General features: G+C 40.6%; 2 protein-coding genes across 3 annotated transcripts in view; both read right to left on the reverse strand.

Annotated features, from left to right (window-relative positions):
• Positions 1-4,472: 4,472 nt before the first annotated feature.
• On the reverse strand, positions 4,473-9,662 carry ggctb (gamma-glutamylcyclotransferase b). Its single transcript, XM_074654455.1, has 4 exons — positions 9,264-9,662; positions 9,041-9,186; positions 7,986-8,118; positions 4,473-4,785 (listed from the first exon to the last, which is right to left on the reverse strand). Exons 1-4 carry the CDS (start codon positions 9,579-9,581, stop codon positions 4,621-4,623), a joined length of 762 nt encoding a protein of 253 aa, XP_074510556.1. The 5' UTR covers positions 9,582-9,662; the 3' UTR covers positions 4,473-4,620.
• Positions 9,663-14,410: 4,748 nt separating this feature from the next.
• LOC141779577 (oxysterol-binding protein-related protein 10-like) overlaps positions 14,411-27,967 on the reverse strand; it is a 49,089-nt gene continuing 35,532 nt past the window's right edge. For both annotated transcript variants that reach the window (XM_074654466.1, XM_074654465.1), the window contains exons 8-12: positions 25,962-26,487; positions 20,740-20,926; positions 19,698-19,880; positions 17,696-17,849; positions 14,411-16,789 (exon numbers count right to left, since the gene is read on the reverse strand). In XM_074654466.1, coding sequence (XP_074510567.1) covers positions 16,745-16,789; positions 17,696-17,849; positions 19,698-19,880; positions 20,740-20,926; positions 25,962-26,487 — 1,095 coding nt within the window. In that variant the 3' untranslated portion in view covers positions 14,411-16,744. The remainder of the gene's footprint in view (positions 16,790-17,695; positions 17,850-19,697; positions 19,881-20,739; positions 20,927-25,961; positions 26,488-27,967) is intronic.

Raw genomic sequence — 27,967 nt, forward strand, 5'->3', positions numbered from 1 at the left:
CTTTGGGCTGAAACAACGATCTGGTGATGAGTGGATGAAGAACCGGGGTTGATATACTGCAGAGTAGATGAGTAGATGGATTGCAGGTGAGCCACTTGGAGCAGGTGTGTTGGCTGAACGGCAATCAGGGAGCAGGGAGAGTGAGAGGGACACCACGCCCACATCACACACACACAGACACACACACACACACACAGAGGCTGTTTTCGAAACCGCATACTATACTAGTAGTACGTACTGATTTGGCCAAAATGTAGTATGTAGTATGCAGTATGCGAACAAAAGCAAAATCTCCAGTATGCCAGAAATACCCGGATGACGTACTGATTTGGAAACATTCTCCAGTATGCATCGGACCAGTCTAGCTCGCCCACTGTATCCCACAATGCAAAGCGGCGGAACAGCACAGGCTACGGGTATAAAAACAGCAGCCAAAAGCTGCTCTTTTTTTACGTTTTCTGTAGCCATTTCAACACTAAATTCACTTCTGAACGTTTTTGAGGCGAGAAATCAACTGTGTAGATTATTAATATCGGCAGTTTTACGAAGTTAGATGGCGAATCGAACATTTGTTCCACCGTTGTCGGAGTTTAGAAGCTCCACAGAATACCGTGACAGCCAGCGAGCGCCTGCCCGGGTCGCTGCCAGCAAGCCGGGTAGTCACGCTCAGAGACCGCTATGAGCTGCTGGAGCTCTCTAGAGACCGGTCTGTAGAAGAGAGGCTTTGATTTCCTTGTTGACGGATAGTTTGTTTAAATATCACAACACAGATGTCCATTATAAATTAACAGGAACCTGTGTTTATTTGCCTTTTTTCGAGTTAAAAAGCTCCACAATCACCCGCGGGCGTAGCTCGCTGGAGAGCCGGCCAGTGACGCTCACAGAGCGGCTGCAGAGCAGCAGAGTGGCGAGGGAAGATGAGAGGAGAGGAAGAGGAGAGAAGAGGAGAGGGAAAGAGCAGCTTCTGACGGGGCAGAGAGGTTCCTGATGAGACAACATGACACTTTTTTAACATTTCTCTAATATCTGGAGGGAGATCAGTCCATTTGCTGTAACTGAAAAAGCAGTTTGAGTAAAGTAAACGTTGTGGATGAATGTTTTATATTTCCCGTCTCTCCTCGTTGATGATCCTGTTTGTCGGACTTCTTTATGAGCTGTCAGAATAAATAGTTTAAACCTGCAGTATCTTATAAAGTAAACAAGCACAACATAAACAACAAAATCAAAGTTGTATTTTTTGATAATATTGTAATAGTGGTACAAGTTAGTTTTTTTGTCCTGTGCTTTAAGAGCTGGTTTGAAGGCTTAAGCCTCGTCTAGCATACTGCTAAATACATCACTTTAACTGTCACATACTGCATACTACTGAGGAACGCAGTATACAGTATGTACTGTATACTGCATACTGCGCTCCTCAGTAGTATGCAGTATGCGGTTTCGAAAACAGCCAGATTACAGATGCGGAAGATCGCTGGAAGATCTGGGTACTTCCATGGTCCTCCCTCAGAAAAGTTTGAGTTTCAGAGACTTTGCTTCCTGCGACTTTTAAATGCAAATGAAAACAAATTAAAATAACAAAATAATAAGTACACTGCACCAGTATTTTTGTCAAATGGGCCTACTTTTAATTTGACTTTTAATTCTCAGGAAAGAAAACTGAATAATTTGCTCCTCTGGTGTGAACTGGAGTGATTCTGGTATAAGATAATATTCATCAGTTTTCATTCATTCATTTGTTGCAACTGCTTGAGTATTTCTTTCTCTCAGTTCTCTCCGTCTCTCACTCACTGAAGGTCCTTTCAGACACAACGCGTCAACGCCACCACTGCGCTCCGAATCCCGTTATTTTCAATTGCTTGCGCCACGCCATGACGTCTTCGCTGTCACGTGAAACAGGTTGTGATAACGAAAAGGACAAAAAAAGGTGTGAAAAGTTGAATTGTGACCCTGGGAGGAAACCGGGAAAATCGTGAGGGTTGGCAAGTATGGTGTGCAACGTTAGTGTGTTCTTAGCGAGCAGTTACAAAGAAACTCAGATCACTTTTTTGTTGTAAAGAGTAACGTGACACGTTAGTTTGCAATTCAAGTAGTCAGCTATTTGGTTATTTAGTTTTCAAATAAGCAATCCATTGCAAGAACAACACAGTGAAATGCACTTTTTTCTTTTGCATTTTGAGAATAAAGTAAAAATGTTAAGAATTAAGTTGAAATACCATTCAAGAGTAAAGTCGAAATGTCAAGAATAAACATCGAACGACTAGCACATATACTGAAATTTCAACTTTATCTCAAAATGCAAAAAACAACCTTCCTCCTCTCATTTGTTTCCCCTCATGCCTGGCCCTAATACTCTTCTGTACATATGATATGTTACTTCAGTACACAACAAACAATATCCAGGAAATCACATTATACCCACTACCACTGACTATCCACAGTCCAGCCATATACTGCGTTTCTACCTGTTTGCATGCACTCTAGAGGTGATCGCTTGAAAGGGAGTGTGGTGACATTATGTTATGCTTGGTTGCATCAAATGTTAAACCAACAGTTACAGGTGGCTTGTTGAGAGACAGAGACAAAAAAAACAATGTTATTGAAAAGGTCAAAGGTCATAAAGGAAGTTTGCAGGTAACATAGCCGAGCATTTCAACTGAGAAATGTCAAAGAGCAGTTTGTGACAAGCTACTAACCACTGATAGTGTATTCATTCCAGTCCTTTTCTATCATTTTGTTTAGTTCAGTGAATGACCAGGTAGAAGTTGTGTCTGTGTTGACATAAACCACTTTAATGTATATTTCAATAATAATGTTACAGTTGTCTTGGAAATGACAATTAGCATCACAAATATTACATTTCATAGAGCATTAAAGGAACACATTTGTGTCTTGCATGTTTCCTTCATGACAAATTATAGCCACTGATTATGAATGTATTTTTTTTTTAAGGAATGAAAATAATCCTTAATATTTAGGTAATAACCTTGTGTGCCTGCTATTATTTAATGTTATTGTAGATTGGTATTGCGGAGCAGAAGTGAGAAATCATTCTGTAAGTATACTGTAAATGCAGTACCATGGTACAAAAACACTGGTATATGGCTGTTTAAGGAATATCTTATTACTCAAAGTGGTGTTACGAGCAAGAAATAAGCATTGAAATAAGGTATATTTCAACCATAAAAACATTAAGGCACATTGGTGAAGCCAAATAGAAAATAACCTGTTGTATTGTTCCTTATGATATGTCTTCATGCAACATTTCTGGTGGATCTCACACCTCTATACTGTCAAAATGTGACTATTATTTTCATCTATACAGGCAACTGACAGTGGTCACTCAGACTCATAGACCAGGCTGCTGGCATTAAGGTTAGCCATTGAGCCGCTAGTTAAGGTGACCTTATTAAGGCAAGACAACCCAGACAAAACCATTGTTTTTCATGCACTGGTCAATATTGAGATTTTGAGCTATTTTTGCCTCCATAACATGTCTTCTTTCAGATGGTAACACTTAATTTTACTGGTCCGCAAATTTCATGGTAATTAGGAGATAATTAGCAAGTAACCTATTTGAAATTTCTTTGGAATTACGGCCAAATTACCCCCAATATTTACCTCAAAATGTATTGAATTATAAACATTATTTAGCCCATTTTTTCTGTATACTTGCCAAGTACACTTAGACTTTTCTATATACTTTCTGTATATTTGTCAGTATCAGCTAAGGATACTTAAGTATCACACACATTATTTTTCTCATCCTGTCTGCCTGTATATACCTGCCCTGAAGTAGTATACTTCAAGTTTATTTTATTAAGTAAAATAAAGTAAGTAAGTATACTTTATGTAGTAGGTATACTAATATCAGTATACTAGTAGTATACTTTTAAGTGCACTACTTCAATACTTCTTGGGACTAAATTGGCCCACTTTGTAGTTTATAAAAGTATACTTTTTAAGTATACTTTATATGTAAGAATAGTAAACTTTGAGTACATAACTAGTTTTCATCCAAGTTGTCTTTTGTACTGCATCTATGATATGAACTATACTAAAAGTGTACTTATAGGTATACTGTTAGTTTACTAGTTATATACTTGTAGCCCACTTTTTAGTTTCTGAAAGTACACTTTAAAGTATACTCTTAGTAAACTACTAGTTTAATAGTTTTTACTACAAGTATACTTGTAAGTTTTCAAGTAAGTGAACTTATAGTACTTAGTCAAATGTACTTTTCTGTATACTTGACAGTATAAGCTAAGGATACTTAAGTATAATTTTGTGAAGTATATCTCTGATAAGTACATAAAAAGTAAACTGAAAGCATACTTTCTTATTTTAAAAGTTTAAAAGAAGTATACTAATACATTTGAATAAACTTTTTTTTGTCAAATGTATGTGTATATTTCTCCTAAATTGACCAAAAGTTAGCATTAGATGAAGCCTCATTTGCATATTAAACGTAACATTTAAGAAAACTTGTAATACAAAAAAACTGTTATTTCTTTTTTACCCTATTCACCTGGGGTGTCATCCCTTGAGCTACAGTAGTAGGTTGAATACAGCGTTACGAGGACTTTCCTGTAGTAAAAAGTGGACCTGGATTGTGCTGGATTATCAGGCATCAGAACGGTGGTTGACCCTCTCTTTGGCTCTCCTTCTGGCCCGCTCCAGGTCAGCCATCATGGGTAGAGGGCCCTCATACATGTTGGTCTGGATTGCTCTCAGCTTCTCCTGGTAGTCCTGAGGCAAGCCGTTCTGCTCCGCTCCCATCATGATCACCTGCAGTGGTTGATGAAGCTGAATATAGTGACTGTCACAGATTTTTATAATAACCAACATGTCGGCTGCGTTGAGTTGGATAAGATGGTCACATATCGGATGATATTACAAAATCACAATTTTGTTAAACAATTGGGAAAACAAAGTATTATTGAAAAAGTAAAGGCCATCAGATCGAATGAATCATACAACAACTAGTTAGTCAAACACACCAGCTGTGAGTGTCTACGTCACATTCCCGTATGTTCACATACATCAGGTCAGGTGTCAGCAACCTTTACTATCAAAAGAACCATTTTAGGCAAAAAAACAATCTGTCTGGAGCCGCAAAACATTTGAGTATTGTGATGAAGGTAACACAGCTTATAGTCTAAGTATATAGTATATAAGTCTAATGCAGTGAGGGCCAAAGTGCAAATGTACTACGGTGTATTAGGGCAGCATTGAGGGAAAAAAAATCTGAGATTTCCAGGATAAAGTCATAACTTTACGAGAAAAAAGTCGTAACATTACGAGAATAAAATTATAACTTTACGAGAAAAAAAAGAAAATAACACGTAAAATTACTACTTTATAATATTATGATTTTATTCTCATAATACTAAGACTTTTTTTTCGTAAACCTTTGACTTTATTTTCATAATATTACGACTTTATTCTCGTAATATTATGACTTTTTTCTCGAAATCTCGCAGGTTGTAGACCCCTGCATTAGGTGATTTACACTGTACGGTGTGCATAAAGCCAAATTGGGGGACACTGAGCAGAGGATAAACGTAGTCTTTCCACCTCTGTACTTTACTGGACACTGTATTGTTCTGCATGTAACAGCCATGTGAGCGACACTACGTCAGTATCCGTGAGAACACCTACTGTAGTAGCTCATACAGCGACAAGGCCCAGCATAACAGAGTACAGTATAGTTGACTCTTGCACTATAGAAGACAAAGCTGTGACCACAAAGCTACGCTGTCCCTCTCTCTCTCTCTCTGTGTGTGCTGCCTTTCTCTCAGCCATGTTTGGACGCTCTCACATGTGCAAAAGAATAGTCTGGTACTGGAGCTCATGAGCCGTCAGATCTGTAGATGCTAGCGTGGCGGATAGGGGCGTGTCCCGACTGTTTGGACCTGTTGATCACACGGTCAGGTGACGGGGTAACAAGGGTGTGAGCAGACTGATCCCTATTCCAGATGCTTCACAGAGAGAAATGAGTAGAGACCTGATTCATGATCATATTCTTTTGTCTTCCTGATTCAAAACAACAAACATTTACTGTGTCATCTGTGACATTTGAATGACTGTATCACAGTTTTCATTATCGCAATCACAACATTATCCTATACTTAACGTCCACTGAAACTTTACATTTTAAATGGTTACTAAGTGGTGGGCGTAGGGTGACCAGGTGTCTCACTTTACGAGGGACTGCAAAGCATTTTTATCCCTTGTGCCACGTCCCACATATTGAGACGATGTCCCACATTTTCACTGGCTCTTGTTTTCAAAAGTCAAACCGCTGCAGGACAAACGCTTTTCTAAAATCTGGCTTTTATCCAACGGCTGTGAAGAAATGACCACCGCTCCATTGTTGTTAAAAACAACATCAATGAGCCTCACTGTTGCACTGAATGAACACACACACTGTAGTTTGTTTTGACTCAGTCCCATGTACACCGTCCTGCTGCCCTAAATACTCACTAAAGCACCAAATGGGGATTAATCTGCTGCAGAAAATAAATCTTGAGAAAAGTAGATTTACTCATGAACTGTAGGCCTACTTAGTTAATAAATGAATGAGTCGATAAATAAATAAATGTCATTGAAAGTAGCAAACATAATATTAAAAATAAACGTAGCCATGAATTAATTGATAAAATGGGACATAAATTGATATTTCTGTTTTAATTTGCTTTTTTATTTATATTTCTTAGTATTAACTCCCTTATTTATATACTCTTGAGTTTATTTTCCCCTTTTATTTATTGATGTACTTATTTACATACATTTTTGAATTTTTTTATATTAATTATTGCATTAATTTTTTTTATCAATTCATGTATTTTGCATTTATTATTTATTTACTTATTTATTTTTGCACTTATTTAAATTTATTTCATTATTTATTTTACGCGATAATAACTTGTTAATGCAAATTTGTTTTAACAGCATTAATTTCTTTAACGCATTAATGTAAACAATATTTCAGAGGTTGCATTGAGCTCAGAGTTAAAACTAGAGTGAAGATACTGGCATCATATTAAACTACAAAAACCCAATGAATCCATTGGTACCAACCATGTCATACTAGCTTATCGTGAAGGAGGTTAAATAACGCTCCAAACTTACGCTACATTTTGGCGAGGAAAACCCTTGACCTCTGACCTCCAGATATGTGAATGAAAATGGGTTCTATGGGTACCCACGAGTCTCCCCTTTACAGACATGCCCACTTTATGATAATCACATGCAGTTTCGGGCAATGCAGTACCTGTGAGGGTTTCTGGACAATATTTGTCATTGTTTTGTGTTGTTAATTGATTTCCAGTACATACATTTGCATAAAGCAGCATATTTGCCCACTTCCATGTTGATAAGAGTATTAAATACTTGACAAATCTCCCTTTAAGGTACATTTTGAAAATGTGTAATTCATTTGCGATTAAACGCAATTGAATATTTTAATCGATTGACAGCCATAATTTTTATATTGCTGTATTTACATTGGTACTTTTACTTAAGTGAAGGATCTGTTCTCTTCTTCCACCACTGAAAATAGTTCCCAACAAATGCACTATTTCCTCCTATATCAGTAATGTTTGCCAACAACTACAGTGAGCAGCTATTTAAGGAAATGACTGAGGCTTTTAAAAATATAAAACTATTTATTTGTGAGCCATCTTTAAATATTTACATCCTCAGTAGGAACCAATGGACTTAGGGGCGAGTGCCACTGACAGGGTAGGGAAGTAAGACAGTAGACGGACTAACACATAGCTGGTTTGGGTTTTTATGGGAATTGTTGATGATGTTAAAAATGTAGATTAACATCAGCCTTATCCTGTAAAGCGATTGGAATGATGATCTTCTCACGGTTGAAGAATTTATTTGGCATTCACAACTGCCAGGAAAGAATCACTACTCCAGCATTACATGTAAGTGCTCTGAGCCTACAAGCATGGATGCAGTGAAAGCAGTCTTACCTGCAGGTACTGTGGCGATGGTGGGGCGTACACACAGCTGTTCATCATGTAGGTACGACAGTCGAGCTCCTGGTATTTTGTCTTCACTGATAGCTCCACAGGACTGTACGCACCTAACGTCACATTCTCTTGACTGTGTGCACATAAAAAACACACACATGGTAGAAGTCAGTTTCACAGGAAAATATAAAAAAAATCGTTTGGCAAAAAAATTGTTTAGCAACGACAAGTTACAAAATCAACGCACAAGAAATTCTATTTTTACTTTATAATATTGAATATTGAATGTACATACTTGACTTTGGATTCTTTTTTGTTATCTTATTTACATTGTTATTGATCTTATTTGTTATTATCTAAGTTTTTATTTGATCATATTTCATTATTATAATAAAACTACTCCATTTAGAGTCAAAATTATACAATTTAGTTGTTTTTTATTGATTTTATACTGTGCACAATGGTAGAATGTGATGATGCACAGGGTAGATGTTGTGGCCAAAGTCTCCATTGTGTGCACATAGCCTCCTGTAGTGGATACCAGTAGTATTTTATAGCCAGATTCCCTTTCAAGATGTAGAAAACCCATTTGGCACACTTTGGGTATCCAAGTGTTCAAATGGAGAGTCCGTCTGGTCCTATCCTCACTAAAACCTTTGTAGTATCTATGTGCTTTGTGTTATTTATATCTGCTTTTGCACAGTTGTAGTCAAGGAGTTGCTGAATGAATTCAGTGGCATCTCTGTGCATGGCATCATTCCTATAATGGTGTTATGCACTGTCTAATCTAGAAAACATTTTAGGCAAGGATGAAAATGTAAATTTTTCCTTTGGTTCATCAGAGTTAATTCAGGCATAGTAACAGTCACCACTGTCAGTTACTGACAGTGGGGATGAATTCTCTCTTACCTATCCATAGAGACCAAGATCATGCATGTAGACCTGGTAGTTGTGGAGCTATTCTTGATTTATTTGATATGTCTGTCTAGGCGAACCACACCTTCCAGCACCCTAGACCTTAAGAGGTTAAAGGAATTGATAAATGAAATCTTTACCTGTCTAGAGACTCCAGATCAGCCATGCTCATCCTCCACACCACACCCCACACCTCTTCCCCTGGGCTGTCTTCTATGGTGGCCACGCCTCCATGCCATCGGTCACTGGCAAGGCCTTTATGGTTCCCAAACACCAATCTATAGTCCTGAAAAAGAGAAATGGTTGTAAGTGTGTACAGGTCATATGAGATTAAATATTGATGCTCCTTATATCAGACTGTACCTTGAGCCTGGCCACACAGTGCACTGTCGCTGAGGGATTCTTGAGTTGGAGCCGCTCCTTCAGCAGGTTGCTGCCGTATGCAAAGTACAGGAAGGTGTGGTTTTTCTCCATGTTGTCGCCAGCTTCTGCCAGGGGGAAGACGAGGCTCGAGGTGAGGAAGATTATGAGCGGTCGGAGGAAGGCGACGGTGACCGAGGTGGAGAGTGGAGCCGAGCCACAGCTGAGTGTTTGGAGGAGCAGAGGGCTGAGGTGAGAGAGCATGAGTTGCAGTGACAGAAATGAAGTCCTGGCCTTCCAGCACTCACACGCTATTCTCATACTAATCCCCTGCACTGCCACTGAGCCCTATTCACACTCACAATACATGGTTTGCCTCATGTGTTGAGCCAACAGCTCTGAGCCATACACATAGACATATACACATCCTTTTAGAGGACATCTCGTTGAATTACATTCATTTCCTGGACTCACCCTAACCACAACCGCTACTTGCTAAATCCTAACCCCTACCCTAACCTTAAGTCTTCACCCTAAAATGTAATGATTTACATTATGGGGACTTGCATTTTGTCCCAAAAGGAAGGTAAGTCCCGATAAGAAGTACAAAATACCACATAAACATGGGACATGAAATCATACTTTTCCTATCATTGCCAAGATAGAAATATCAAATAGGCAACTCATAAAAATTAAGAGGGTTTTCTATTTATTTATTTATTTATAGCTGTCTAAAAATATATATATCAGGTAGAACTTTATACCAGAGGTAACACAAGATAATAAAGTGGTAATATCTTTGGAACAACAGGGTACCATTGGGGCTATACCATGGTAATTACAGAGATAATAACCTGGTTAATATCTTGGTGATAACAATGAGAATAACATGACAAGTTACTTTCTTTGATAGTAACATGAGAGTAATAGGAAGAACATCTCAGTAGGGCAGAACATCTCAGCATTAACTTACAAATAACAGGACAATGTCCTCATTTCATTGCCATAATTATAGGTCGTCTTTAGAAGGTAACCCACGAGTTGGGAAACATTCGCAAGATGGTTAAGGTTAGGCATTGACCTTGAATGGTTAAGGTTAGGCATTGACCTCGAATGGTTAAGGTTAGGCATTGACCTTGAATGGTAAAGGTTAGGCATTGACCTCGAATGGTTAAGGTTAGGCATTGACCTTGAATAGTTAAAGTTAGGTATTGACCTTGAATGGTTAAGGTTAGGCATTGACCTCGAATGGTTAAGGTTAGGCATTGACCTCGAATGGTTAAGGTTAGGCATTGACCTCGAATGGTTAAGGTTAGGCATTGACCTCGAATGGTTAAGGTTAGGCATTGACCTCGAATGGTTAAGGTTAGGCATTGACCTCGAATGGTTAAGGTTAGGCATTGACCTCGAATGGTTAAGGTTAGGCATTGACCTCGAATAGTTAAGGTTAGGTATTGACCTCGAATGGTTAAGGTTAGGCATTGACCTTGAATGGTTAAGGTTAGGCATTGACCTTGAATAGTTAAGGTTAGGCATTGACCTTGAATGGTTAAGGTTAGGCATTGACCTTGAATAGTTAAGGTTAGGCATTGACCTCGAATGGTTAAGGTTAGGCATTGACCTCGAATAGTTAAGGTTAGGCATTGACCTTGAATAGTAAAGGTTAGGCATTGACCTCGAATGGTTAAGGTTAGGCATTGACCTCGAATGGTTAAGGTTAGGCATTGACCTCGAATAGTTAAGGTTAGGCATTGACCTTGAATAGTAAAGGTTAGGCATTGACCTCGAATGGTTAAGGTTAGGCATTGACCTCGAATGGTTAAGGTTAGGCATTGACCTCGAATGGTTAAAGTTAGGCATTGACCTCGAATAGTTAAGGTTAGGCATTGACCTCGAATAGTAAAGGTTAGGCATTGACCTCGAATGGTTAAGGTTAGGCATTGACCTCGAATGGTTAAGGTTAGGCATTGACCTCGAATGGTTAAGGTTAGGCATTGACCTCAAATAGTTAAGGTTAGGCATTGACCTTGAATGGTAAAGGTTAGGCATTGACCTCGAATGGTTAAGGTTAGGCATTGACCTCGAATGGTTAAGGTTAGGCATTGACCTCGAATGGTTAAGGTTAGGCATTGACCTCGAATGGTTAAGGTTAGGCATTGACCTCGAATGGTTAAGGTTAGGCATTGACCTCGAATGGTTAAGGTTAGGCATTGACCTCGAATGGTTAAGGTTAGGCATTGACCTCGAATAGTTAAGGTTAGGTATTGACCTCGAATGGTTAAGGTTAGGCATTGACCTTGAATGGTTAAGGTTAGGCATTGACCTTGAATAGTTAAGGTTAGGCATTGACCTTGAATGGTTAAGGTTAGGCATTGACCTTGAATAGTTAAGGTTAGGCATTGACCTCGAATGGTTAAGGTTAGGCATTGACCTCGAATAGTTAAGGTTAGGCATTGACCTTGAATAGTAAAGGTTAGGCATTGACCTCGAATGGTTAAGGTTAGGCATTGACCTCGAATGGTTAAGGTTAGGCATTGACCTCGAATAGTTAAGGTTAGGCATTGACCTTGAATAGTAAAGGTTAGGCATTGACCTCGAATGGTTAAGGTTAGGCATTGACCTCGAATGGTTAAGGTTAGGCATTGACCTCGAATGGTTAAAGTTAGGCATTGACCTCGAATAGTTAAGGTTAGGCATTGACCTCGAATAGTAAAGGTTAGGCATTGACCTCGAATGGTTAAGGTTAGGCATTGACCTCGAATGGTTAAGGTTAGGCATTGACCTCGAATGGTTAAGGTTAGGCATTGACCTCAAATAGTTAAGGTTAGGCATTGACCTTGAATGGTAAAGGTTAGGCATTGACCTCGAATGGTTAAGGTTAGGCATTGACCTCGAATGGTTAAAGTTAGGCATTGACCTCGAATAGTTAAGGTTAGGCATTGACCTCGAATAGTAAAGGTTAGGCATTGACCTCGAATGGTTAAGGTTAGGCATTGACCTCGAATGGTTAAGGTTAGGCATTGACCTCGAATGGTTAAGGTTAGGCATTGACCTCAAATAGTTAAGGTTAGGCATTGACCTTGAATGGTAAAGGTTAGGCATTGACCTCGAATGGTTAAGGTTAGGCATTGACCTCGAATGGTTAAGGTTAGGCATTGACCTCGAATGGTTAAGGTTAGGCATTGACCTCGAATAGTTAAGGTTAGGCATTGACCTTGAATGGTTAAGGTTAGGCATTGACCTCGAATGGTTAAGGTTAGGCATTGACCTCGAATGGTTAAGGTTAGGCATTGACCTCGAATAGTTAAGGTTAGGCATTGACCTTGAATGGTAAAGGTTAGGCATTGACCTCGAATGGTAAAGGTTAGGCATTGACCTCGAATGGTTAAGGTTAGGCATTGACCTCGAATGGTTAAGGTTAGGCATTGACCTCGAATGGTTAAGGTTAGGCATTGACCTTGAATAGTTAAGGTTAGGCATTGACCTTGAATGGTAAAGGTTAGGCATTGACCTTGAATGGTTAAGGTTAGGCATTGATTGGTTTTAACCCAAACCACAATCTTTGCCAAACCTAACCAAATTGCTACCTCTGCCAAGGCCGAAGGCTGAAGGCCTAGGAGGGAGGTTATGTTCTCACCGGCGTTGGTTTGTTGGTTTGTTGGTTTGTTGGTTTGTCCGTTTGGAGGATTACTCCAAAAGTCTGTGATTGATTTGAATGAAATGTTTTGGAGGGGTAGGGTGTGGCACAATGAACAACCTATTAGATTTTGGTGGCGATCCAGATCATGATCCGGCTTCAGGATTTTTTTTTAATAACTCCGGTCAGCCTGTGCATTAACACCACAGTCTTTAGGACATGCACAGTGTAACTGATGACGCGTTCATGACGCATCACCCTGCCTCTTTCCTTCTGCCTACAGAAGGACAGAGAGAGAGCGGGGGGTGGAGGGAGGGGGACAACTGTAGATTCAGCGTTTTTTCACATTAAACTTTGTGAAATTACAGTTGAGTTCGACTAAAGCACACTTTGAATGAAGTGTTTTACAATGCTCCGCTACGTACAGCTGATCTCAACATAAACAAAATTACATGTGGATGATGGCGCAAGCTGCACGGAGAGGGGGGGCAATCGTGCTCGGGCAGCTTGCCGGAGGTCTGTGCTCTCCGAGTGCCATGCTAGTTTTCTGTGAGGACAGAAGTTTATTTTTAAAAGAAAAATGAATAATTAAATAATACATAATTATAAATATAATATATAATAAACATATTATATAAATAATAATAATAATAACAACAATAAAATAATACAAATATAAATAATAAAAATGAATAATGTTTGCCTTTTGAACCCTTTCAGTGTCTACACAAGTGGTTTTGTTTTACACATTGTCCAAAGTTGGGGCTGTTTAGTCTCAGATTCTCACTTTGCTTTTACTTGCCAATAGTGCTGTTTCATTTTACTCACCAGATGGCAGCAAACACATACTAACGCAGTTTTCACCCTGTCTCTGTTCCCAGGGATGTTGTGCACTGTGCAAACATGAGGTGAAGGTGTTCCACTGTTCCACAGGTGTTCAGCTGTACTGACACACATGTACCGCGTTCAACATCTTACATATTTTACTGTCAGTGGACCTCATCCTGTGGACCTCTTTAGATCACTTCTTATATTTGGTCCATCTATGTTCAGTGGTGAAAAGTATGAAAATACATTTACTCAAATACTTTGTATAATCTGGAGGTACTTTATACTTCTACTCCACAATATTCCTCCATCACCTTTATGATAGCTTTATAGGTATGAGTTACTTTGGAGCTTCAGAGTTGAGATACAAAAAATAAAAATCAATTTACACAATATTATGCATTGTCATAGATTAAACTACAGAACAAGTATACTTAAGTATACTTTTGTTAAGTTTATCTCTGATAAGTACATAAAAACTAAACTGAGAGTATACTCTCTTATTTTAAGTTTTAAAGAAGTATACTAATAGCACACTTGAATAAACTTATTTTTGGTAAGGGATGTGGTAAGACAAGACAATGAAGAAGCACCCAACAATCCAGGAGACAACAGATTTGATAAGACTTCTTTATTTTAAACAAAGCTTGTTCAGCCCCCCCCCCCCGCTCCCCTGAGACGACGGTCTACAGTCAAGTGTTGCATAGGTTTGTTATTATTTGTCTGGTCAAAGCTTCGTGATGACACAGCAGTACTTCCCACTAGAGACATTCCCAATGAATATGAAATAAAACAAATGATGTTCGGACAGATAAGTCTGGCTCCAGTGTGATCTTGATTTTTCCAAATCACCTCAGTAATAAGACTGTTTCTACCACAGTTTGAGAATAGAGAAAAAGAAGATCAAAATACTACTGATTATTATACTTCAGGACTATTCGTTACCAGAATTAAGTCAACTACTTAACATACAGTACTTAGATTCAGACTTTAAATTACACCAATGATCCATTTAGGTCTGGTACTAATGTAATCCAGTGGACTATTTCACACCACACTGGTGCTGTGATCCTGATCCTCACTACAAACGTATCTACAAAGTGCACAATGGTGCTTATCTGTTACAAATAGCAGACATTCACATACATATCAACCATAAGCTTACTTGTGCCCTATTTGGTCAGATGCAGTTGGAGGTTAAAGACAGCACATACTGTTGGAGTCCTAATCTTTGAGGTGATGGAGTTTTGGTTTGAGGTAGAGCAGCTCATTTAGCAGGAGGAGCTAGAGAATTGTAGGAGGCCAACTCAAGTTAAAGTTACTACGAGGAACTTTCATTTTGTGTGGATTTTGGCGGCCCCTGTGGACAAAAGCGGTAGTGTTTCCATGGGCACCACCGCTTCGTGGTGTAAAGAGCCGCAGCTGCCAGACTCCCTTTAGAAAACCTTTCATTTTAATGCAGCAGGGTCTGGCAGTCTGCCCCGCTCAGTCCTGCTTCTGGTTCTCCCGCGCCTCCCTTCATCTCCAGCGGGCCCAGCAATATGGCCTGGGCCTGGTCAGTGCCGTTTCGTCTGATGTCGAGGGGGAATCAGACTTGATGACAGCCATTAAAAATAACTATAAAGAAATAGCCAATCTTCTTGCTGATGGTCTCGTTTCCTTATTTAGGTCATATAGAAGTTGCAGTATTACACTGAGACTGTTTCATAACCAGTTAAAAGTTCCTTTCTAGTAACTTTAACAAACCGTTCATATTTGAAAAGCAAAGACGGAACCTCCGGTCAAAATATACATTTTAAACATCAATTCCTTTAATCGATCATCTGTGGACTCAGAATTCAAAGTCAACAGGCTGGTTAAAAGCTCGCAGCTACAGTTACAGCTAATGCAGCAAAGCTAACTTTGTAAGACTACTCTACATTATTTAATTTAGCAGTAAAACTGCAAGGCTCAGTAAATGAACTAGCTTGTTTTATATCTTGATTTTAACATGGTTGAGTCAGCTCTCCCAAATCCAATAAATAAATAAATAAAATAAATGGGAGTGTAATGTAAAATGTCAGTTTTCTGTGCTGTAAGCAGCACAAAATGAATTCAATTTCGAAGGCAGATATTGGAAAACCGGGACAAATAAAACCTGCATGGAAAGATACCAATAGAGGGAAGTGAGAGCAAGTATTTTTTGTACAGTTAAATGCGTGAACTGACCCATTAAAGCTAAGTTTAGGATCAAACTGCAGCATAGTAAATGTTCCAGTGGGAAGGGGCACTTCTTTTCCAGCCACTGTAGTGACGTAACGGCTGATTGGAGGGTTTATTATGAAAGTGAAAGTGATGTATGTACAATACTTTGAGGATGGAGCCTTCCCCTAATGATTATGACTTCAGATAAAACACCATTTCTCCCCTAAAAAAGTTCTCTGTCATATTAAGTTCCTTTACAGAGAAGATCAGTGCGCTGCAGCTTCAACATCTAATGAAATTAGTCGGACTACATTCGACCCTGCTGCTGTCTGGACTCTATGAAACAGGGTTGTTTTTCAAAGTGGCTAAATAGTCTATCCATCCATTCTTACACACACACACACACACACACTCATTGCTCACACATATGCAGTTTACACTATATTGTACAGTGAATTGTGCAAATCTGTTGTGACCAACACGGTTGTTTAGTACATTGTGCAAACAACTAAACAGTGAGAGGGGCAGTAGCCGTTTACAGGGGTTTGTTGGGATCAGCTGACAGAAAAAACGTCCCCCATTCTGTCTGAATACTGTAATCTCAAAAGTGGCTGTTACCTGTGTAAGATCAGTCTCACCTCACTGCTGAACCAACATGTTTCTGATTGGACAGGACTGGAACTTTGTCCATTTTCCTCTGCTTGTCTTTGGTACCACTTGTTCTGTCTCTCTCTCCGTCTGTCTGTCTCTCTCCTCACATCTCTGTCGGCCAGCCCTCGGCCTCGATCGCCCCACTAGTTGTCTGGGATTGGACAGCCGCTTCCAAGGCTCCTGGTCAGTGAGCTTTCCACAGAGGGTTGTGGTACACCCATCCTTCACCCTGCAAAAAAAAGAAAACGTGATCACATATCACCAGTTCTGGCCTCCCTCTGCTGGCTTCCTGTCCGTTTCCGGATTGATTTTGAGATTGCATTGCTTGTTTTTAAGGTTTTAAATGGGCTGGCACCGCCTTATCTATAAGAACTCTTGCACCTTCACACTCCAGTTAGAGCGCTGAGGTCGACCAATCTGATGCTCCTGGATGTCCCCAGAACTAGACTCAAAAGTAGAGGTGACCGAGCCTTTGCGGTGGGGTTCAATTCAATTCAATTTATATTTGTATAGCGTCAAATCATAACAGAAGTTATCTCGAGACGCTTTTCATATAGAGCAGGTCTAGACCGTACTCTATAATTTAGAGACCCAACAGGAGCATTGCATTGTTATGCGACAATGGAAAGGAAAAACTCCCCTTTAGCGGGTAGAAACCTTGGGCAGAACCCGACTCTGGATGGGCGGCCATCTGCCTCGACCGGTTGGGATTTGAAGTATTTCCAGTATTTGGAACTAAAGGTTAACAGTACTGTTATCTTCACTGGCATGGCAATGCCAAATGGTAAAAGTCCGAGGAGAGAGGCCCGTGGAGTAACCTTTTACAACCACAAAGCAGGCCCCATGATGTGAGGTCCAGTCCCAGAATGGTGCCAGGATCTGTATCCTTGCCATCCCTCCACCAATCGCCCCGGATCCCACCTCAGATGAGGCAGAGACCACCGGGGGCAGACTGCAAGAGAAGAGCCTCAGTACTTTAAAAAACACTTTATCTTATTCAACACTGAGTTGGCAGAGCTCCTAAAAAGGCAAAATATAATATCTGCCAACTTGTGATGACAAAGAACCTGTTACTGGTCACTTCCAGTGACACTAAGACAGTTGATGCCACTGGTTTGTCCGTGCTCCTCCTCACCTCTTTAACAAAATATTTGGGTTTCCAGGGGGTTTTGGTTGCAGCTCTCTGTTTGCCCTCGCGGCGCTGCCTCTCTTCCAGGAAGTGTTTGTGTTCTGTGGCTGCGTCCATGTTTCCTGCCTTGAGCGACGCCGTTACGTGCTGCCAAAGACGCCTGGAGCACAGGAAACACAGAACAAGAATGATCGTCATTATCATGCGTGGGAAACAGGGAAAATATAGCTCACTGCACAATCACCATCATTCAAAGATAGATATGTGCAACAGTTTCACACATTTCCCATATCACATGTGCTCAAGATGTTTTTGGAACAGCAACATTGCAACCACCATTATCTTGATTGCAACTGGACAGTATATCTCACATGTAAGGGATAATGTACAGTGAGCCGATCATTGTTGTTAGCTGTACATTATGCCCGCTTATTACAGGGCTACTTACTGAAGAAATCAATATTTTGACATAAAAACGGTCCGCCAGAGTCGGACATCTAAACGGCGGCCATAGAAATGGTCTGTTATACATAGCAACAGTCTGTTATACATAGCAACAGTCTGTTATACATAGCAACAGTCTGTTATACATAGCAACAGTCTGTCATAGAGACATTACAGACTGCAGAACGCTGTGATTGAACAATCAGAATTGAGTATTCAACACAGCCGTGTAATAACAAACTGTAGTTTCTATCCAATGTACAGAAATTTTGTAAACCCATCTGGGTCATTATCAGACGATCAGAGCAGCTGATGTAGTATGAGGAGCAAGGATGTCCGTGTAGGGAGGAGGTCAGGGTGGGTGGATGGGTCAAACAAACACAGGGCTTTCAGCCCAGAGACCGCTGTTTGTTTCCTGTGCGAAAACAAGTCAATGTTGACTTATTTTGCCTTTCATTAACAAGCCACTGATGCAAGTAGAACTACAACTCAATTTGCTATCTGGAGTTGGGGCGTGGTACAGTAATGGCAGAGGTGCGTTGGCAAAAGTAAAGACTTTGAAAAACAATATCAGACACATATCATTATTCAGCCAGCGAGCCAGGAAGTTCCACCAAAAAAAGGACTTTATTTTAGATGAACTTCCCCTTTAACATCATCAAATGGTGTATTTTAGAAGCACTGCATGAAGACAGAGGAACAGGTCTGGCTGGTAGCAGGACAAACAGAGAAGTGTTCTTCCTCCTCCTCCTAGTTATAGCAGCACTGATTGCAGATTGGGCTCATTTGTGTGAGCCTGTAGCTCCTCTCTGAGCTCATCAGGATGATGGCAGACATGAAACACTTTCTAACACTGTGTGATGCCAACTTCCTGGTTGCCCTACAAAAATATGTCACACCTGGAGCACTCTATTGAGGAGTAATGTCTACATGAGCAGAGAATGAATGACGCGAGTAACGTTATCGATTCCGGCCCAGGAGACCAAAACTACGGTGTCTTGATGCTTTCCCTCGAGAGCTGCTGCTCCCAGCTTTCAAACCGAAAGCTTGTTTTGAAACTTTCTTTTCTTATATTATGAAAATAGTTCAGCGAAATGTGTTTCCATAAACAGTTTATGTGAGAAATAATCCATGCAGTTGATGAATCTGTCTTTATATTAGATCGACAACGTTAAATTTAAAAGTTTCTGGGGAGTTTCCAGAGGCAGAGAGTCGCACCGGACGCCTGTGATTTGCATGAAGTAGCCTGGGCCTCAACTTTATGCTAATGAGGAGCGGGCGACGTGACGGTCCATGTCTCCACACTACCAGAATGCATTGCACGGCTGCACTGCTAGTTTGCATTCTACAAGCGTGAGCAACAGGATGACTGTCGTTGAAATAACGGCCACAGGTGTCACTGGTAACAGGCAGCTTCTGATTCTTACATTGAGTCCCTTTAAAGGAAATAAAGTGGGGGCACTGAAAGCAGTGGAAATGTGACATTAAGTGTAAATGACAAAAAGGAGCGGAAGTGTCAGTCGAAGTGAAGTCCTAAATGCTTAGTTGAAGTGAGCAGACTCACCGTGACTCATACTGGCCCTGCTTCTCTAGAGGCTGGATCTTCTTCTTGATGATCTGTTGCTTGGAGGTATCGATCACCTTGTTCTCCCCGTTGCTGTAGGTGAACTCCAGCATCCCGTTCCACTCCCCCTGGGCCTTACACACAACGTTTCCTGTTTGGTTGTTCTTCACCTCTGCTGTTACTCTGTTAGAAATCAACATAGAGTTCTTTAGCATTCATGATTGACCAACAAAGCCATCTAGTGTAGAGTACAACATCCCGTTGGTATTTTTTTTTTTTTGTACATGTTTCCAACTGTATTTTTTATTTTATGTTTGAATGTGCTGCATTTCAACTAACCTCTTTTACCCGACTGACCCGGTACTGGTACCGGCTGAGCTGTGTGTTAAAACACTGCCTTTAAAAACTTCATAAAATGCTGTGCTGGTCTAAATAGTTTCTAAAAGACGAGGCCTTAACGCAACTAAAACAACACTCCAAGTGTATTTTATCCAAACAATGTTTATTTGGCAATTATTTCAATATTTTAGTTACAAAATCAACGCACGAGAAATTATAATTTTACTTTATAATATTTTTTTTCTTGACTTTGGATTCTCTTTTGTTATCTTATTTTCATTGATATTGATCTTGTTTGTTATTATCTAAGTTTAACTTGATCATATTTCATTATTATAATAAAACTACTCCATTTGGAGTCAAAATTATACAATTTAGTTGTTTTAATTGATTTTATAGTGTGCACAATGGTAGAATGTGATGTACAGGGTAAATGTCATAAGTTAGATAGACATTATATCTAAATTGTCGACTACCTCTCAGCATTGGTAACGTGTCCCACATTGTGCCACACAAACATACTCTTTGTCCCACATTCGGTTTGTTGGGATCTGGTCACCCTAATGGCACCTTGTGTTTGTGCTGATGCGGGAGGAGAGTGTGATTTTGGTGCTTATTTTGGCACAAAAATATGCATTTTTCAGTCCTGTTTCAGGAAAATAGAACCAACACAGAGAAGCTGGCTCTCTCTCTCTCTGCCTACCTGTGTACTTTTCCTCCATAGAAGGGTTTGGTGTGGAAGGTGACAGTGGCAGAGTACCCACTCTTGGCACAGTTGATTGTGACCTTTCCCCCAAGTTCCACCCATGGCACAGTCAGGATGGAGCGGGCGTAGGCACAGGGCAGTGTGAACACGTACTCCTCATCATGCTCCAACAAATACAGCACACCTGGGAGAAACAGGACAGATTTAAAAGAGCGATGGCATGAAGAAGCACCTGTGAATGTTTATTGTCAACACGTTGTCACTCCCAACTCATCAAATACCGACGCTTGGTCAGTGGCGCTGTGCTTCACACTATGACGCTCTAGGTACCACTCTAGCGTCAGTTTGGACGTTTCAGGGACGATGTGTCAGTTTCCCCTCGTTACATGCATAGTGTCTTTTCAAAATAAATTTCTAATGTAGGTTCTCTTAGTTTATAGGTTTACTTGGTTAGTTTAGGCAACACCTGGACAGACAGAGGAAAAGATCCTGGTTTGGGTTAAAATAAGTATGTTTGTTACATACTGTAACTGAAGTTACTTAAGTGACTAAATTACATAACAAAACTACAGCCAAATAAGTCAATATTGACTTGGTTTCACACAGAACACCAACAGCAGTCTCCTGGGTGAAAGTCTTGTGTTTGTTTGACCCGTCCGACCTCTACTCCCACCTACCCTACTCAGACTTCCTCGTTCTTTTTACTACATCAGTTGCTTTGAGCGTCTAATAATGACACGGTTGGGTTTCCATTTGAGTTAGTTGAGACCCCGGTGCGTCTCTTACAGACACTAAAGTGCATACTTGCCAACCTTGAGACCTTAAAAAAAGGGAGGATTTCAAAACCAAAGAGGGGGGTCTGCAGATCCTTCCCCCAGAAAAACTTGAGTTTCAGAGACTTTGTTTCCTGCATTCTGGTGACTTTTAAAGAGTGAAAATAACAAAATAATAAGAACACTGCAACGGCATTTTTATGTTAAACTTTTGATTTTACCTTTAACTCCCAGGAAAGAAAACTGAATAATTCGCCCCTCTGGTGTGAACTTGGCGTGTGAATCTCTGGCATAAACTAATATTCATCCGTTTTTATTTATTTTTGCTCATGCTTGAGTATTTCTTTCTCTTAGTTCTCTCCATTTCTCTCTCCTTCTCTCACTCACTGAAGGTCCTTTCATACACAACGCAACAACGGCACCACTGCGCTCTGAAACCCGTTATTTCCAATGGCTTTCGTTGCGCCACGACGGCTTTCACTGCATCGAGCAAAGCCTAATTTTGGGCGCTGCATGCTGTGGCGAGCATGGACTCTTCCGCGGGTAAACGACAGGCTGAGATAACGAAAAGGAAAAAAAAGTGTGAAAATTTGCCATAAATCGGGAGAAATACGAGAGAATTGTGACCCCGGGAGGAAACCGGGAGAGGGCGAGAGGGCGAGAGAACAGGTTAGAGTCATTTTAGCCATGCTACCGGCATGGTTCTGGGGATGGCAATGTCCGCCACTTTGGTGCAGAATACCATTCAACAAGCTCTGGATGAATGGCAATGAAACTTAATACAGACATGGTCCCAAGAGGATGAATCCTACTGACTATGGTGATCCCCATTGTAAGTTGGATTCACCTTCCTGAGTTCCTGCATTCTGAGAACATCAATGTAGCTGCTGTTACATTGCGATTTAGATTTGATTCCGACTTTGGCTCTGATTCTCCTGTCCCTCGTGAGCTCCCGTCCAGCCCTCCCTCCCTCCCTCTCTGCTGCTTATGTAACAGACAGCTGCCCTGTGCCCAGTCTGCTGCCATGGGCCCAGGTCTAACACATGCACATCTGTTCACCCAAGACACACACATATGGACATACACTGACATGTACATACACTTCCTCATCTGAAAGACCTACAAGCAAAACAAAAACACACACAGTGGCATTATTTCCTATAGTGTGTATAATGTGTGTTGTTTTTTTCCCCCATATGTGTTCACTTAATTGTGTGCATGCATGCGTGTGTGTGTTCTGTGAAACAAAGACCCACATGCTGCAGTCAGTCATGATCTACACAGGAGCTGACACAGATGAATCCAGGTTGATACTAGGGCTGGGATGATTCACTTATCTCCTGATTCGATACTATCACGATTGTTAAGTATTGTGATTCGATATTACAATTTATTGTGATTTTTGTTAACTTTTTCAACATTATACCAAAAAGTTGAATCATACACTTCTAGGGATTTTTACTTTGGAAAATATCTAAATTAATACAGTAAGAATGTTTGATTTTCAGCATGTATGTAGTCAGAGATGTCCTGAAGTTAAATATAAAGAATAAAGACATTTCTCTCACAAATTAGTGGTATTTTCTTATAAATGTATAAGGGACATGTGATGTTTTATACTTCTGGTGAATATAATCCAATCAATCTTATTTCCATATATGTATTTTGTATATACAGTTCCCTTTGTTAACACCTTATTTTGAAAACCGGACGTAGTAAGACGTGCATACTTCCTCTAACATCTCCAAGGTCGTTCTCTTTATACATCCATGGTCAGCTCCATCGGGGCCGTTTGAATGCATTTAACATAAATGTCAGTATATGGCTGCTCTACAATTGTAGCGTCAGCCCATTTGACCACAGAGATGAGAGTGACGGCCGGCTTGACCGCACGTTACCGCAATGCGATAACGTTTCCAGAGTTAGCATGCAGCTTTAGCCCAGGTGTCTAGCTCTGCTTTTCCTTTACTGTATGTGTAGTGTTTACCACTTTGGATTTAAAATGGGAGGGTGCAGGTCATATCCACGCAGACCCTCTGCCATTTTATACTTTCTTGTTTCGGCCGGCTGCGGTTTGTTTTGGTTGACGGATACGGAACGGATATGACGTCACGTTACTCAGACTTCAACAATAAAAGCGGTAACTTCCTTCTACCTCCAGTCTACATGTGTTTTGTCACCCGATTCAACTGTAATCAGGCCATTAAATAGGTGTTATCAGTCACTATAAGCACCACAAATGTGGGTCAGTAGGGGCCTACTATGCCTACTACGTTGTAAAAGTTAGGTTTAGGCAATAAAATTACAACTTCTTTAGGTTTAGGGAAAAAAACACTTAGTTAAGTTTAGGGGAAAATATCGTTTTTTTGGGTTAAAATAACTACGAACACTACCGCTTCTGCTCCTGTCATAATTACTATGGTTGCTAGAGGTCGCTGTCGTGTTCTTATATATCTTCTTTCAGTGATCTACCATGTGAATAGATGATACAACCTACAAATAAGTATGTTTGTTACATAAAATAAGTATGTTTGTTACATACTGTAACTGACGTTACTTAAGTGAGTAAATTACATGACAAAACTACGGTCAAATAAGTCAATGTTGACTTGACTTCACACAGGACACAAACAGCGGTCTCCTGGGTGAAAGTCTTGCGTTCGTACCCTGATGCTGTCCTACACATTAACACGAGGAATAGATTTCAAGAATACATGGATGTCTGTGTGGTTGTCTCACAGCAGCCTGGTGATGGTTAACCACAAAATATGAACATACATAATGGCAGTCTGTTTTGGTGTAACATTTTTCCAATTAGAGGCTCCAGATGGAACACACATACGAGTGCTGCTGTTTCAGAGCGCTGCAGGGATTTAATCAGCTGACGGAGGAGGCTCTCGTACAGTCTACACACAGCTGTGGACGTAACAATCCCCATTTAATCTATCTGACAACACGCTGTTTGACATTTTTAGTATTCTTGTTATTGTTTCTAAAACCACATTAACTTCTTTTAATAATGATCCAAATATGTCTACTGGTATTTGGTATTGGCATTTATTTATTTCATCCAACATTATGTGAAATTGCTGAGGAACAATAAGCTGAAAACCTCTGAAAATGAACCAGTTAATTGATAGTTAATTAAACTTAATTAATAGTTATTTTACTGTTAACAAACAACAAAATGATAATTAATAATGTTTACTAATTATTAATAATGCTATAATTTATGTTATTTTAACAGTTTATTGTTGCAGATATAACATTTTATATTGAAGTATCTGTTAATGAAGTTGTTATTTAAGTTATTACTCCTCCTGGCCGGAGGAGGAGCCGCTGCTGCCGGACGCCCAGCTCTCCACCTCCGCGGCGGGTTGGTCGCTGCCGGAGGCCCCGTGTAAGTGAACTAAAGGAGTTTCTGGTGATCCTGCATGATTTCGTCTGTTTACAATGTATTATCAGTCGTCTCTGCCCTGGCGAAGGGCATCCGATCCCTTCCGAGTTGTTTCCCCACAAGTCGCTCCGATTACAACAAGAACATGATGTCATATTTCAACATGATCTCACAGGAAGGCGTATAAGTACCACGATATTACACAGACATTTTGTGTCTCATGAGTATGCATTTTAGTGTTTTCACGTGTTATTTGTACGCCATGCAAACGTCTTACAGATTCAGGCAAGAAAACTACTTAGTTAGGTTAAGGGAAAACATCATGGTTGGCCTTAAAATAAGTAATTAAACTAAGTAAAACGTACGAAAAAAAATACGGAAAACACGTCACAAAAGTCAATAAAAAACACATGACACGTGACAAACGTCACTAACGTACCTTACAAAACAAAACACCGGTCAACAACGGTCTCAAACACGGGCCTACTGGTTAAAAGTCATGTGTTTGTTGGACCCGCCCACCATAAGTGGACTTTCTCTCTTTTTATACTACGTCACTAACTCTTACCGTAGTATTTATACATGGATGCGTTTACATAGCAGTCAGTACAGGATACATGGCGTACAAATGACACATGGATATCAAGAAAGACGTACTTATTGCACGCTAAACGCCAATTTATACGCCTTTTTGTGCAAACATGACGTTATATTTACACAAGACTTTCCGCCATAACCCTCTCCCCTCTCTCTCTCTCTGTCTCTCTTTCGTTGAGCCGGCCAATTTTGAATGTGTGTTTACAAACAGCAACCGACAAATGCTGCATTGACCCAAATTTCACCAAAATACCATTACCTCATCCGACGAGATGGGATTTGTGTTTGACTCCCTTGTTGGCCTCTGCTCACACTTTTGACAATACCAAACAAATGGATTAACAGCTTTTCCATGTCAGGAAAATATCAACATGTAACCTTGTGCAACTCTTTGCAATGCTCTGTAAATCAAGCACACACTCATTTTTAGAACCGGCTACATGTTCTCTTACCTTCCCCGACCATGGAGACTCCGACAGACATGCCCATGAACTTGCTCTTGGTCCAGACGTGAGTGTTGACACACATCCTTTTCTCCTTGCACTCGCAGTAGAAGCTTGATACAGGTGGGTGGTGGGACACCTGCTCCGCCACAAACCGAACACGATAGCAGTCTGAGTTTCTTCTGCTGCTGCTACCATCCGTCCCCCTCTGTGGGGACCCGGGGATGGTAGAAGTGGCTGAGGGTGCCGAGTTGGGACCAGCACAGTTGGTAGTCCTGAGAGGTCGAACGCGGTCCCGAGGCACATACCAGGAACAGTGGAAGTTCTCACCCAGGATTGGGTTGTAGGGCTTCTTGGCCACAGCGCCCTTCCGGCCCTCGTGGAAGGCAGTCAGGTAATACTCCACAAAGCGAACGATGCGCTCCTCTGGCGTGCAGCCGGAGGTGATGGAGAGGAACATGTCGGGATGAGCCATGAAGTTTGCGTACATCTCTAGTAGGGAGCGCTTCTCCAGGATGAAGGTAGGGAGCACCACCTGGCGGAGACGACAACAAAAAGGAGGTGTGATGATCTACAGTATGATCATTGTGCAGACTGAACTAAAGTGGGCATGTCTGTGAAGGGGAAAGGAGACTCGTGGGTACCCATAGAACCCATTTTCATTCACATATCTTGAGGTCAGAGGTCAAGGGTTCATTTGATATCTGTAGCCTCCCTCTAGCCCTAAAACTGAACCTGCTAGAGCCTCTGAAACGTCAGTTATCGCTCAAAGGTTCACAGGTTGGCTCAGAAAATAAAACATTTAAGTAGACACACACACACACACACACACTAGAGCTTGATAGATCAATAAAATTGCATTAACTCAGAGGGCTGTTTGACAGTTGTATGTGTGTTTTAGGCAGCAGTAGAATCAATAGTAAGCGCCATCCTTTCAACAAACATCATTATCTTCATCTGCTCCATCCATCGTACATCATGAGGGGATTGACCCATACATACTAGAGCTGGGACGATTCACCTATCTCAAAATTCGTATACGGTTGTCTCTAGCTCTCACGACAGCTCCTTTCTCTTTATACATCTATGGTCAGCTCAATCGGGGCCGTTTGAATTTTATTTAACATAAATGTCAGTGTATGGGTGCTCTACAGTTGTAGCGTCGGCCCATTTGACCGCGGAGATGAGAGTGACGGCCGGCTTGACCGCACGTTACCGCAATACGATAACGTTTCCTGTCCATGACAGAGTTAGCATGCAGCTTTAGCCATGATGTCTAGCTCTGCTTTTCCTGCAATGTGTGAAACCCAAAGTGTTTCCATACTTTACTGGATGTGTAGTGTTTACCACTTTGGATTTAACATGTGAGGGTGCAGGTCGTATCCACGCAGACCCTCCACCGTTTTCTACTTTATTGTTTCGGCTCGCTGTGGTTTGTTTTTGTGACGGATATGGAAAGGATATGATGTCACATTACTCAGACTACAACAATAAAAGCGGTAACTTCCTTCTACATCCAGTCTACATGTGTTTTGTCACCCGATTCAACTGTAATCAGGCCATTAAATAGGTGTTATCAGTCGCTATAAGCACCACAAATGTGGGTCAGTAGGGGCCTACTATGCCTACTATGTTGTAAAAGTTAGTTTTAGGAAATAAAATTACAACTTCTTTAGGTTTAGGCAAAAAAACACTTGGTTAAGTTTAGGGGAAAATATCGTTTTTTGGGTTAAAATAACTACGAACACTACCTTCTACCTTTTTTCCCCACCCCTAATATAGACTGTAGGTCCACTAACAGCTTCAATGGTAAGTTATGGTTTCATGTCATGTGGGGTAAATTGTACGTTGTAGTTCGGAGAGACTCTCTATCGGCCTTCAGATTACATAAAGTTAAGCCTGTTACACAACCTGACTGTAAATACAATGACAAGATTGGGTATTTTGGTTGAGCCACACCAGAGGGCAGAAATGTCGATCCCTGTCACACGCAGCACCACTAGTCAATATGGACA

This window comes from Sebastes fasciatus, chromosome 12, assembly GCF_043250625.1.
Source record: "Sebastes fasciatus isolate fSebFas1 chromosome 12, fSebFas1.pri, whole genome shotgun sequence".
NCBI lineage: Eukaryota > Metazoa > Chordata > Actinopteri > Perciformes > Sebastidae > Sebastes > Sebastes fasciatus.